The sequence below is a fragment of the Solanum tuberosum genome, unplaced genomic scaffold (assembly GCF_000226075.1).
Source record: "Solanum tuberosum cultivar DM 1-3 516 R44 unplaced genomic scaffold, SolTub_3.0 scf00072, whole genome shotgun sequence".
In the NCBI taxonomy this organism is placed as follows: Eukaryota; Viridiplantae; Streptophyta; class Magnoliopsida; order Solanales; family Solanaceae; genus Solanum; species Solanum tuberosum.
Window position 1 is genome coordinate 905,026 of NW_006238999.1, and position 14,953 is coordinate 919,978.

At 31.9% G+C, this 14,953-nt stretch overlaps 2 protein-coding genes across 2 annotated transcripts; both read left to right on the plus strand.

Moving 5' to 3' along the window:
* Positions 1-1,043: 1,043 nt before the first annotated feature.
* On the plus strand, positions 1,044-1,698 carry LOC102602475 (histone H2B.3-like). Its single transcript, XM_006345784.2, has one exon. The coding sequence runs from the start codon at positions 1,115-1,117 to the stop codon at positions 1,556-1,558; it is 444 nt and encodes a 147-aa protein (XP_006345846.1). The 5' UTR covers positions 1,044-1,114; the 3' UTR covers positions 1,559-1,698.
* Positions 1,699-2,553: 855 nt separating this feature from the next.
* On the plus strand, positions 2,554-7,564 carry LOC102602810 (uncharacterized protein SYNPCC7002_A1590). Its single transcript, XM_006345785.2, has 6 exons — positions 2,554-2,862; positions 3,774-3,964; positions 4,081-4,126; positions 5,269-5,351; positions 5,442-5,558; positions 7,074-7,564. The coding sequence occupies exons 1-6, from the start codon at positions 2,655-2,657 to the stop codon at positions 7,143-7,145; spliced, it is 717 nt and encodes a 238-aa protein (XP_006345847.1). The 5' UTR covers positions 2,554-2,654; the 3' UTR covers positions 7,146-7,564.
* Positions 7,565-14,953: the final 7,389 nt, after the last annotated feature.

Consider the following 14,953-nt stretch of genomic DNA (forward strand, 5'->3'; position numbering starts at 1 on the left):
AAACTCGGTGGCGTTGGAAAGATAATTCAATTATCTATCATACCATAGGTTATGGGACACACAATTCCTTTTGTGCTAAAAGTTATGACCATCTGAAGTTGACCAATCAATAATCTTCATCTAACTGACTGTTGACCCTCATCTACGGTCAGACCTACGGACCGTGGATCGATTGACGATTCGTGCTGGTCAACCGTCAATCAGGACTAAAGCTGGGCTTTTGGGGCATCGATCCACGGACACGAACTACGGTCCGTGACCTGACCTACGGACCATAAGTTCGGCCGTGGGTCAACACTTAGCCAAATTTTCTGACTGAGTCTGGGAGGGGTTGCAGTGGTGAACCACGGACCACCAGCACGGGCCGTGGTCTAACCTACGGTCCGTGGATGGTGACCGTAAGTTGCACCTGCAAACTTCTCGAAATCTGTATTTTTGGTCTGTTTCGAATACGGGGTGTTACACCCTATATATTTCTTTTTTATTTATGAATATGAATAAAAATCCTTTAGCAAGTTTACAAATTAATAAATTAAATCAATAATATATAGATTTAGCTCGAATCAATCATAATTAGTGTTTTCTTTTTGGAACCGCATGACAATTTACAATCGTTACAATCTTTGTCTTTCAGTTGAGCACTTTATGCACATTGGATAAACCTTCACTAATTGCCTGCAAACCACATAAGAAATGTAAATCACACTAGATATACCCTATACGATAGACTTGACTCAAAAGACATTGAAGAAAAATCGATCCCGAATCATTTATGTGACTAACCACCCTTCAAACTAATTGATACATGACTAATTAGTGTTGTTTCATAAGATTAATCTTTTAGATAATTTATCAAAATAAGTAAGTGTAAAAGAAAATGGGGGCATATTAGGTAAGTACAAGAAAAATGACCGGGATCACAAAACTATTACTCACCACCGTTGATTTAATAGTAAGATCAACGGCTCTCCTTCACGATCTGCATCACTCCGTATCAACCAATCACAATTCCCATCTAAACCACTATATAAACCAAACCCCCATCATATTCTCTTCTCACAAATTCCCAAATTCCTTTCAAAGCATCTGTCAATTTCCCCTTTCTCTTCCTACAATGGCACCAAAAGCTGAGAAAAAGCCCGCCGAGAAGAAACCAGCAGCTGAAAAAACTCCAGTCGCCGAGAAATCTCCGGCAGAGAAGAAGCCAAAGGCCGGAAAGAAGCTACCAAAGGACAGCAGTGCAGCTGCCGGAGACAAAAAGAAGAAGAGAACGAAGAAGTCAGTTGAAACCTACAAGATCTACATCTTCAAGGTGCTGAAGCAGGTACATCCAGATATCGGTATTTCTAGCAAAGCTATGGGTATAATGAACAGTTTCATCAACGATATCTTCGAGAAACTTGCACAGGAATCATCTCGTCTTGCTCGTTACAACAAAAAACCTACCATCACTTCTCGTGAAATTCAAACTGCTGTTCGTCTAGTTCTTCCTGGTGAATTAGCTAAACATGCTGTATCTGAAGGAACTAAGGCTGTTACCAAATTCACTAGCTCTTAATTTTTAGGTTTTGTGTACTACTGTTAAGGTTTGAATTAGTGTTTTGTGGATGTAAAATTAGTTCAATTAGCTTGCTTTTAGTTTATCCTTTTGTAATGAACCGCTAATCATGAATGAAAATTTCCAGTTTTCTACATCAATTTTGCCTGATTTTCCAGATTTCTTCATTGATTTAGAGTTTTTTTGTTGATAAAGATGAAATTGGCGGTGTAATTTAGCGTGTTTGAAGAAATTTTGCGCCGGGTTAGGTGGTGGGTGAAGTTTAAGGGCGTCATGCTGCTTTAGTCCAAAATCAGTACACAGGTTTTTCGTGCCTAAAGTTGTGTAGATATTTCCTGTTGGCAGGGTGCTTAAGATGCTAAAATGCGCCGTTGATATTTCCAATGATATTGCTATTTTAATGGGACTCTAGTAATTTTTTCATTCAATCTAATTAGTGTGTAATTATTTGGAATAATAGTCTTTGATATACCAAATTTAACATTATTTTCGTCTTATCACTATACTTTACTTGCATTTTTATTCGTATTTTTGCACTAATTCACCTTCATTAATCTTTCCCCTTGTCAACAACTTGTTTAGATGATAGTAACAAAAAGAAATGATACAATCTGTTAACATACCACATCATATTGGTACCATAACTATAATATTTATGTACTGAATAAAAGAAAACAATACGATTTAATTAGATACCCCTTGTCAATAACTTGTTTAGATGATAATAACAAAAAGAAATGATACAGTCTATGTAGATACCACATCTTATTGGTACCATAACTATAATATTTATGTAACAAAATAAAATCATATGATTTAATTAGATACCTTACGAAATTATAAGAATTACTCCTACCTTAATAAAAATATTAGATAAAAATTTATATGATTTGACTATCGAAAAAAAGGAAATGGAGGGTGAACTAATAAGCTAAAGTGCGCCTTTGTGTACCTTAAGCTAAAATACGCTTTTGTATATTGGGTGACATATTGTAATCCTCACCACACTCGTGAACTTTATCCTCAACCTCACACATCTCAACAACCATTTAAACAAAAAAATCGAAACCAAACCAAATCTAAAATATTTCAATCCATGGCGTTGAGCTCAGCTTCTTCTTCGCTAACAAATCTAAGCTACATTTCTTTCCAATACAAAACCCCTAAGTTCTCTACTACCTTTTCCTCGGTTGATTCTTCAAAATGTACTACTCTACGTATTACAGCTGATTCTGCTCCAAAAGCTCGATTTATTGGTCGCCGGAAAGAATCATTATCCGTTAAGCAGCTTCAACGTCCGCTAAGTAAGCACTTTAACTCTAATTTCACATAGTATAATCTAGTTGATTGATTATTTGAAGCAGCTACTGTTGATATTGTTTTTATTTTCGCTATTTTGTTGATTTAGTTAAGTATTTGAGCTTGCCGGCGAGGTATAATCCAAGTTGATTGATTGTTTGGAGCAGTGTTTCGGTTGATTTAGTTAAGTATTTGAGTTTGCCGACGAGATATAATCTAAGTCGCTTGATTATTTGAAGCAGTGACTGTTGATATTGTTTTTATTTCGCTAGTTTTTTTCTTCCGGTTGATTTAGTGAAGTATTTGAGCTTGCCGACAAGATATAATCCTAGTTGATTGATTGATTGGAGTAGTGACTGTTGATATTGTTTTTATTTGTTGAGTTTTACTATTTTTTTTAAATTATTTTTGGTTGATTTAGTTGAATATTTGAGCTTTATAGCTAGTGTATAATCCAAATTGATTGATTGTTTGACTTTTGAAGCAGTGAGTGTTGATATTGTTTTTAAATCTGTGAGTTTTTCGATTTTTGATTACTTTGTGTTGATTTAGTTGAGTGTTTGAGCTTCCCGGTGAGATATAATCCAAGTTGTATGCTTTTTGAAGCAGTGACTGTTGATAGTGTTTTTGTTTGTCGAGTTTTACTATGTTTTATTATTTTTTGGGTTGATTTAGTTGAGTATTTGAGCTTGACGGCGAGGTATAATCCAGGTTGATTGATTATTTGATGCAGTGACTGTGATAGTGTTTTTATTTGTTGAGTTAGCTAGTACTCGGTTTTGGAGGTAAGGGAAAAAACAAGTGTACTTAATTCTTACTTCACAAAGTGTTATCCATGTTGATTGATTATTTGGAGCAGTGAATGGTGGTAGTGTTATTATTTGTTGAGAATTTCATTTTTTTTTGGTTGATTTAGTGGAGTATATGAGCTTGCCGGCGAGCCAGTACTCGGTGTTGGATGCAGAAAGGATTGAACGAGTGGATGATAGTACGTTCAGGTGTTACGTGTATAGATTCAAGTTCTTTGCATTTGAAGTATGTCCTGTTTTGTTGGTTAGAGTTGAGGAGCAGCCTGATGGATGTTGTATCAAGTTGTTGTCTTGCAAGGTAGTATATTGCTTTTTCTTATTACTTATTACTGCTGATTTTCCAGCTGTTTAACATTTCTAGTAATTTATAGTTATATCTAATCATGTTGTTGTTTCTATTTATTTGATTCTCAGCTTGAGGGATCTCCTATTGTGGTCGCTCAAAATGATAAATTTGACGGTATGTAGTCTTTTTAAGTGCCGTTTCTATCATTTTGAATATTTGTGCACAATTCTCTTTAAAAATGGTACGTTGAATTCAAAGCTTTTATTTTTATGCACTGGTTCAGTCATGCTGCAATTGGATCTATTTGTGTAGTATTGGCCCATAAAGGTGAAAAAATGTGTTTAAAACCAGATTACCTTTTCTGTATGCAACTTGATGCTGGACTCACTTTGATCTGGATATTTCTGTATTTCTTTCTGCGAGCAAATTCTTCTTAGTGGCTGTTGTATGTTCGCATTTGGTTATAAATTGTTTGGGAGTCTAAAGTGGGAGCACATTTTACAGAGAAATAAAATGTTGGTGAGGAGATACCCATAGCAAGATTTTCGTAGTCCTATTAACTATTCATCAATGTCTACTTAAATCCAATCAATCTCTTTTTTTTCCTGACATGGCATTTGTAAAACAATAGAGATAAAATTAGAGTATATGTTCTCTTTTAATATAATAATATATCCATGGAAAAGGCACTAGAGGTCCATGATCTCTTGAGAACTGCTATGTATTCTTACTCTTGCAGCTTGTGAAAAGAGAAAAAAGTCCTGTTGAGAGGATGAATGCTTCAGTGTTGTCTGTCAGTTTGATGCACCATTAACTACCTTTCTTCCTGTATTACCTGAAAAAAAAAGTTGCATTTGTCATCCTCCTCAAAAGTTGGCAATTTACAGCATAAGGTCGATTACCGAATAATTGCTTCTGCATCGACTTGGGGAGTAAAACTTGATGTCCCCGTAAGTTCAAGTCAAGTTCGGTGAAAACACGGCTTTAGCATGTTGCATATACTTCCACTAGTTGTATTATAATTTGTGTTGATAAGCTGTCAGTAAGAGGTTTCTGTTGTGAACATTGTAAAGATAAATAGATAATTGGCGTAATCATGTAACATAATTGAAGTCAGCATGTGATTGTTTTTAGTTTAATGGTTTTTGATGGTGTACCTTGAGGTAAACTGGTCTCTTCTTTGTTTGGTTAAAGAACTTGATGTGACAAGTTGTCATCTGCAATAAAAATTGCTCAGTTTGTGTGTGTCAATTCTGAATGTTATTACATAATTCTTTTCAGGAGTACTTTGACACTGATTTAGTATGGGCATGCAGCTTCTATGGTGAACAAAATATCTTATGATAGCAAGCAAAGAGACTCACCTTTGCAGCAGCTCACTTCAGATGCTGTTATTGAGGTACTATCTGAGTTTGTCCGTATTGCAATAAAAGTGAAAACATTACAATATTGGTTAGTTTGCATCAGTTTTGATTGACTATTTATGCAGGTTAACATTGAAATTCCCTTTGCATTTCGAGCAATTCCAGTGCAGGCAATTGAGTCAACTGGTTCTCAGGTCCTAGATCAGATACTAAGGATCATGCTCCCTCGGTTTATGGCACAGGTTTGTTCATTGTCCGCTTAACTTGTTCTTGACAGTTTGCTTTCTGTTAAAAAGATTCTTGTACTGTAATCCTTTAAACTATTGTTTCTTGTCATTTCCCTGCTCCATCTCTCTAAATGCTAAAGTCCCTTCCATCTCCAATAAAGGCTAACAGTTGACACTATTATCTCTTCATTTTTCACTATGTTCTATTGTTTTTCACCATCTTCCTCACATTTTCATCTTTTCTCGCCCAAAGAAAATTGTATAACTTTTACTATTATCACAAGTCATTATTAAAACATTACGAAAAGTAACAGACACAAACAAATTTGATTATCTGGTTGTGCTAACTCTATATGAGGCAGCATTAGGAGGCATGTAGCTGCTACTTCCTGAAAGTACTAAGGTAAAGTACTGAATCAATTTGTCTTTCTAATTGATGGACAACAACCATCTGATTGGATTCACCAAAAGTTGATATTTTAATGTGGATATTCTTCATCCTTTGTTGGACTGAGGAGTTATTGATATGTTTAATATATTTTGTCCTCCATTATTATTTTAAAGCACCTATTCGACTCATACATGTATTCTTTGTATCTTTGTAGCGGGTATATTTCTGTGCTTCCTAATGCAGTAGTATATGTGAGATCGTTTTCTTTAGTCTCTTAGTAGGTCCTTGAAAAATTCCTTTTCCATCAAGAAAGTTTTTCCTGATAAGAAAATTAGGAAAATAGAGACAAGTGTTGAAGACAAAGGAAAGAGAAAAGCAAAGGGGACAGGAAATAGTGCCAAGATTGATAAGGGATGGATAGCCTAGTGGAAAGGGGCGTCTTGCTCCACCTGCAACTATGAAGATGAGGATTCGATTCACCAAGAGGGTATTGTGGGAGAAGCGACTGTGTGACTTCTAGGTAAAGGGGTTTGGTTGTGAGATTTACCATACGAAAAAATGACGTCCTTGGTTTCTGTTTCTGTCTAGTGTTTAACCCAATGAATAGAGTTCTAGCATAAATTTTATGGCGTTGGAGGGGGAAATGCCAATAAATAGGACCATAACAGAATATTGTTCTCTAAGATGAACCAAACAATATGTTGTGAGTGCACAAAATTTTAACCAAAAACAGAAGATAAACTTGTTCAACATCCGATTTTGAAGTTACCAGAAGGTAACCCTGATCAATCAAAACTGAGTGGATAAGTATGTACTAGAAAATCTTACCCAGTGTAAGCCTTAACTATGACGGAGTTCTGAGTTTCTGTGTATTGCCTCTCTTTCACATAATTTACCATGCTGTTTGTATTTGTGAATATTGTGGGTGTGATTGTACATTACATCAGCTGAACTCTACAATTACTTCCAATTTTGAGGTTTAGCTGTAAAGTTAGACCTTTCCTGTTCTTAGAAATCATGATTCTTAGCCTGCGTGAGAATTTACATCACTATTCAAGTAGTAGTCTCTCTTTAAGATGGTTTCCACTCTTTCGTATTGAAAATCTTGCCTTTTAATGCACTGGGTTTCTTGCATCCAGCTAGTGAAGGACTATCAAGCTTGGGCTTCAGGTGATGCTTCGAGGCAGCCTCTAGGAACTGGTCAGATTTGAAACAGCAAGAGTCATCATCCTATGCAAGTCTAAATTGGTTGCTTCAGTAAGTTATAATTGTAAGAGAGCAGGAAGTTCTTTAGTGGAAACAAATATTCTCCGCCAGTTTCTAGCAGAGAATTTGATTTTCTCAACTTTGTGCTCGGTTAGTGGATAAATTGCAGCTCACTCCCAGGCAAGTGTTCCGGCCAAGCGCCAATCTCGATGGATAATTTGTATGTATTGAATTTTGTTGCCAAATGACATCTTTAAGCCCTGGGGCCTGGACAAATTATTTTCTTGATATATTTGGTGTAAAGACAGTCCGACTGCTGTTTATGTAGGAGTTGTTACAGTCAAATTATCTGGACATGTCTTCTCCTCTTTTGGTGGCGATGACATTTTCTTTATTTATAACAGTGGTGTTCAGACTAGATTACGCGCAGATCCACTATTTCATCGGGTATGTGCTAGCTTTGGCTGACAATCATTCCGAGTTCCTATGCTGATCCTTTCTCAGATTGTGTTACATATCCAGAGCATGTTTTGTTTTATAGATCTTTAAAACTTTCATCTTTTTAGTTTTGGAGGACTTCATCATTAGCCTGGAACAAAAGGAAGAAGAATTTCTAAAATGCGTTTGAGGATTGATTATAACATGAGTTAGGAGAGTTAGAAGTAGGTCGAAGAAGAATTGAAGGGAACTGATTAAACATAACATGATACGACTTCAGTTAACTAAGAGCATGACCCGAGAAGAAGAGGTGAAGGATGAGGATTGAATTAGGAGGTTAGTAGATAGTAGAGTGTTGTCGCACTTTATCAAAGAGGCGGGGGATAACCTACTTATTATTAGTAAGTAGTATTTAATAATCACGTTTTTTCCCCTTGTTTGTGTATTACTTTTTGTTATTTCATTTGCATTTGTACCTTTATCCACTAAACACTCTCTTTCTAGTTTTTTCCTCTTTATACTTAGAGTAGCTTATGGTGTAAGCTCATCTTTAGAGGCTACTTTATTAGATGTGACTTTTGATTAGTTAATGTTAATATTAATCTTGTTCGACTAAAAGTAGGTAATCCACTTTTTTTTTTCTTTGAAATATTTAAGGGACACGTAATGGTGAAGTTTATTACTCCTACAAATGAAAAAATCTTAGGAAGTAGGAATTAAACATGATTTCATCTGTATGTTCCTTTAATATGTAGTCAACTCGATTTACAGCAATCAAATAATCGTTAAATCAAATCGATAATATATTGAACCAGACTAATAAGCTTTACCTAGTTGAAAGTTAAATTCAAATTTGATTATCATTAGACTTGAACATATATATAATAATAAACTTAAACTTAATAAGTAAATACTTACGTAAGTAGCAATATTGTCAAAACTTTTGAACAATAACTAGTCAAGTCAAAGGAAAAAAAAAAACTAGTTAAGTAGTTATTGACCACGTTTACTTGGACAATTATTTAAATTAATCACAAGAAAATAGGTATGATCTTCACCTATTTTAGTAATACGTGCACATTTGGACTAGTCCACTTATTGGGATTGGAAATTCGAAATTATTTTAATTTGAATTTGAATTTAAATTTTTTTCGTATGTGTTTGCTCTTGTTGAAGACATGAATCTTAATAATGTATATATCAATCATTAAAATTATTCGTTTTTAGATTTAAATTTTTATTATTGATATCTCAATCATTAATTATATTGTTTTCAAATATTTTTTTTACAAGCATGTGATGAATATGAATGATTTCTAACTATATCAAAATCTTAATATCATTAAGGTTGTATATATTCAAGAGTTTATGCACGGATGATATTTAACCACTATTTCATTATTTGCAATTATTATCATTTACAACCATCATCAATCTTCAACTACAATTACCATAGTTACTAATTAGACAAGTTGTCATCAACGCTATTAGTCACCATTGCAATTATCATATCATCAATCATCACTACCGCGATAAACCATCAATTACTACCATATATCACTGACCATTATTCAATCATTGTTACATAGTACTATCAGTTATTACTATTATTCACCACAATTATTAACCACAGTCATCACCAATTACCACTATTAATTTTACATCAACCACCATCACTTTTTACGAAATTCATCATTATTTTTTGGGTAACATATATATCTTTTTTCAATTCTAATAAGCTAATGAACAAGGGAATAAATAAAAGAGAATGATAAGTTAAAAATTTGCCATCCTCATAAATTCATCAAAAGATGAAGGCAGCAAAATAATTCTCTTAGACTGGAAATATAAAACAATTAGATTGGGTAAACATTTCATTGACATCTACTATATATAGCATATGATTCAGATCAAATTTATCTGAATTCTTGAAAACATTACAAACTTCTTCATATCTAAATATAAAAGTATGATAAATACATACAACGAGTTGTTGAATTCTATAGCATCTTATAACACCAAGAATCGTAGATTTCAGGTTCAACTCTTGAAAATGAAAAAAATCCTAGCAAAAAGCAATTCATTCCCCTTTTAATGTGAGGATGCGACTTTGAGCCAGTCAAGATCTCAAAACAGATATCGAACACTAAGTAGAAAACCAATGAATTCTTCCATCTAGGCCAATGAATTTTTGTATAAAAGTTAGTAGTATATATCTTTTACCATTTACACAAGACATCTTCTTCTTTTCTTGGTAGAATTGACATCAACAAACCTGAAAAATGACTCAATTTCCTCTTGCTCATCAAAAAACTTGAATTCATCAATTAATTTCCTCTTGCATGAAGAACAAGAAGACACCCTTTTTGGCTTCTTAGGTGCTGGTGGACAACTAAGAATTTTTGGGATCAAATATTGAGAAGATTTTGGAGTTTGACAATTAATATATTGATCATCTTCATCATCATTAGAAGAAGTAATTACTTTGATGTATGGTAATTTCTTCTCTAATAATTCTTGTGGGAGTTCTTGATCTATAGACATTTTTTTTTGTTGTGTGTGGAATAATGTTTCTATGGGAGGGATGTTTATGAAGTTAGATGTGAATATATAATATATTTATATATGAGTGGAAAAAGAGAGAGGAGTGCAATGGAAGGTAATTGAGTGAGAATAAAGAAAGAAACAAAAGAGGCTTTTGATATTTCTTCATTCTTACACAAACATATGAAAGCATGAGTTCTACCTACCTTTTCTTCTATGTCTTTTTCACCGACAGAGTCAGAATTTAAACTTTATGAGTTCTGAATTTTAAAATAATAATACAACTTCAAATAATATAATTAGAACCAAAATATTCATGTTTGTCACGTTTGTAGTAAAATATATTATCTAAATCATATACGATGAAATGTGTCTTTTTCTTGAACTCTGCGTGAACGCGTGATATTTTGTGTGGTGAGTTGCCCCTTATTCACGTTTTAAGGCATAAAAGTGGTATAACTATATACCGACTTTGTGTACCTTTAAAACCGTCACATTCCTCTTTTTTCACCTTTTCAGCTCACCATATTCTCTTTGCCATGTTTACTGAAATTTAGGCAATTTTTATATAATTTTTATATTGCTAATTAAAAAAAAAAGGGAATTAGACTATTAATGCTCTTATATTAAAAAAATATTTTGGAAATTTATATTGTATACACCTTTTAGTACATTAAATAGTGTAAAATAACATTCATGCTATATTAGTTTTCTGAGCGATTGAAAAAAAACTTTTCACGTGTTTTGGGTTATATCAATGAATTGAATTTTGGGTTTTCTTTGTCATACCGGTAAAGATTAATTTGTCTATTTATTCAATTTAAATAGTGTTAAATCTTTATGTATTTATCCAATTTTCCCTTATTTGATTTATCAATTTCCAAAAGGTATAAAAAAGTCACTTCTTTTTCATTATTTGCAATGAAGTGTGTTTTGCCTCCGTATCAATTTATGTGTCATAATTCGAATTTTAAGATTCAAACAAGTATTTCTTTGACTGTATTTTTTTTTATATATCTTTTAAATATTTTGAACTGTCAATTAGTGTGAGATATCATTACTTTTTGGGTAGTTTTCAAATATGTATAGTTTTATTTCAAAAAATTTAAAAATTCTATGCTTGAATTTGGATCAAAATCAAACTTGTTTGACTTCTGAAATTCAAACTGTGTCACCTAAATTGAGATAGAGAATTAGTGTGATATATAACTAATCATTAGGTCTTTATATTGAAGATTGAGAATATTGTGGAATTGTTTGTTAAATCAATTAATACAGAGTATAAAGTTGGGATAATTTTTATAAATAAAAATGACTTTTGCCCATAAGTAAATCATTGGTACATTTGGCTTGTTTGGGTTCGTTCTGCTATGTTGCTCAGACTCTTCAGAAAAACGATCGAATTTGTATAGGATTCTCCAAAAATGCTATTTTTGTAGCATCCGACACTCAATTATTGTCATTTTAAAGAGTCTGAGCAACATAGATTACATTATGACGTACATTTGAGCTTACCATATTTATTAGTTATCTTTTTCCATGGTTGTGGTTATCATGTTTTTGTTCGAGTTTGAATTGATTCGTTATTCTATTTTGTTGTTAATCGTAGACTTGACGATGGAGGAGAGCCAAATAGTATTGCGAAATATTGGTCTTCTAGATCGTGTTCTTCAAATTCTGGATTTCGTATACTGAAAGTTTGTTTCCAGTTATAAAATGGAATAATATTGCGAAATAGTGATCTTCTAGCTCGTGTTCTTCAAATTCTGGATTTCATAGTTCTTTTTGGTGATTTTTATAAATGTCATTGAACCTTTACTGAAAATATGATTTCAGTGTTTTGGGCATCAATGGCTCACTCTAGTGCCTTGTCTGCTATGTATTTGATAAGAGTTTGCAAAATTTATAAATGGTGATTTATTTTAATATAACGTCAAGATAAACTGAATCAAATGACTTTCATGTTTAAATTATATATAAGTGTTTTAGATGTTGTGTGCAAACAAATAGAGGTGCTAATATATTTAGGCAAATAAATTCTATCTAGATTTATGTATTATCGATTTGATTTATCGGTTTTCTATTTCAAAATAAGCCTAAACCAATAAAATATTTATATTTAAAGTTAAAATGCTTAATTGCCAATTTAAAAGTGCATAGCCATGTTGCTGAACAACTCATTTGATGCCTTTTGAAAGTTGTATAAATCTTATCTAAATTGGTAAATTGGTATATTAAAGTCGATATAAAAAAACCTTAGTCCTTTTTAAAAAATAAAATAAAATAAATAACATTCCAGTTTGTCTCCAGCCATAATTTGATACTCTTTTTGTTGGTTCCCACATCTTGGGCACCATCACTCATATTTTAAAATCATAAAGTCCTTTTGTAATTAATAAAAAATTTCGAGTTTAAATTCTGAAATAAATAGAAATTCAATAGAAGAAAAGGGAGGGAAAAGAAGGGGTTGTTGTCGTTGACGATGATGATGTTTGGAGCTCAAATTATATAAATGAAAAAACTCTTGATAGAGAGCGTTTCTTCTATAATAGATTCTAATCGTAAATTTGAACTATTCAGATTAATAAGTCTTACTGTCTAGATATTTGATGATTAAATTCAACAAATGGTGTCCATGATTTATTTTTATTTTTCAATTATATTTTCACGAAAAGTCATATATCTATATTTGGAACCCGACTAATTGAAATTCTTTTAATGAAGATGATGCAAATATCACTTTCATCGTATGAAATCCTAATTTTTCAGCAGAATTGCAAATTATGTGGTCCAACAACTATATTTGTGTTTTCACTTTAAAAATATATTTTTACAATAACATATGAACCGCAAATTACGAATTCAACAGAATAAAATAGCTTTAAATCAAACTCTATATTCATATTAAGAATTCTACTTAATATATATAAACTATTTATTCCTAACCTAATTGTTATTTAAATCTAAAATTTAGAATTCATGAATTTAAAATTATGAATTTGTCTCTCGTATTTTCATGTGTCGATACATTTCAACGAATTAATTACGAATATAATTCTATTTTTTTCTTCAAAAAAGAATAGGAATAAAATAGTGGAAAACTTTGCAATCGTCAATTTTGAAATTAGAAGGGGCCACAGCTCATTATTAAACATGACATTTGATATCATCAATCATGGGCTTCAGGTGTAATGTTTATAATAATAATAAGGTATGGCAAATTAACTTGGAGAAAATGACCATAATTGATAGTATAAAATAAGATAATACTATTATAAATAAACAGTTGTGTTTTAGAAAAGAGGTCTTGAGTTCGAGTTCTCTTGAGTACGGAGTCACCTTTATTAAGAGCATTTTATCCTCCAATGAAGAATTCTCCGACGCGAATTCATATTTAGTCTGACTCCAATATAAATATCGAACATCAGATGAGAAATTATATGGTTGATCTTATAATTAATTTGAGATTGAAGTATACTTAATTAATTGCTTGATCTTATTATTTATTTAAACTTAGAAGAATACGACATAAAACGTATTTAGTTTTGTGGAGGGGGTTAATGCAAGTGTCAATTAATTGTGTTCAATGATTAATTGTTTTATGTCAATAAATGCCTTAATGTTATATGGTACAACAACAATAATAATATATATCAAATAAAATTCCACATAATATATGCACAATTTCATATATTTCCAAACATGAGATCAATCAAATTATAATAAAACAAGATCCAAGTTACTATATCTTTTAATTTCTTAGTTATACTTTAAGGTTATTCATACACTTAGCATTAACAAATAGTTTCATATTTTCCTCAACTTTAACATTGTTGCTACATTAAGTGTCAAGAAAAATCATAATTTCTTGAGCTTAAATTACAACGAAAATACAAAATAATAATCAACGTACACACAAACTAATTTGAACCTCACTATTATAACGTACAATACTTCAAGCAAATCTTTATCTGTTCTGTCCTTAATTACAAGTAGGGGTGTTCACGGTTTGGATAAAAACCAATCCAAACCAAAAAATTGAACCAAATCGATTTTTATTTGGGTTAGGTGTGGTTTGGTTTTAGATTTTTAAAAACCGATAGTATATGGGTTGGTTATGGTTTTGTTCGAAAAAACCGAAGAAATAACCGAACCGAACCGACAAGTTATATACATATATTTTATTGTTATACATACATAATATATTATTTTTATTAACAACTTTAAAGATCTTATATGTGTTTTCATCAAAATTTATTTATAATTTACTTATGAAAGAAAAAATGCCCAAGGTGAGAATATTTATCTTATTGATTTTATGTATATGAGTGCGTGTATCTATGACAATTCTTTATAAGATTGAAAAATATCAATGTCTCTTTCTTCTAAGCCAAAATAATGAAATTGGAAGCTTTATTCATAGTAAATTCAATGATGGAAAGTTATGTAATGTCAGTCATTCTAACTATTTTTGTTTTAAATAAATTGTTGTCATTTTTTTAACGCTTTGAATGAATTGTTTTTTTATTTTTGTCTATGGTTAATAACCGAACTGAAACTGATAGAACCAAACCGATAAATATATACTATATTTGTTTTGGTTTGATTTTGATAATTTTAAAACCGATTAAGTTGGTTTGGTTTTGGTTTTGACCAATAACCGATCCAAATCGACCGGTGAACACCCCTAATTACAAGTATTGAATTCAAACTTTGAGTATGAAACAAATCCTGATAGAAAAGTCACTCCTAAAATGAACCATATAATGGACTATTCAAATTTTATTGGAACTTCAATATGTACATCGAATATCGAGTGGAAAATAGTAAA

Coding starts and splice junctions, on each gene's coding strand:
- LOC102602810 (XM_006345785.2), top strand. CDS start 2,655: ATGGCGTTGAGCTCAGCTTCTTCTTCGCTAACAAATCTAAGCTACATT. Junction 2,863..3,773: donor GCAGCTTCAACGTCCGCTAA/GTAAGCACTTTA, acceptor TGGTTGATTTAG/TGGAGTATATGAGCTTGCCG. Junction 5,559..7,073: donor TCCCTCGGTTTATGGCACAG/GTTTGTTCATTG, acceptor TCTTGCATCCAG/CTAGTGAAGGACTATCAAGC.
- LOC102602475 (XM_006345784.2), top strand. CDS start 1,115: ATGGCACCAAAAGCTGAGAAAAAGCCCGCCGAGAAGAAACCAGCAGCT.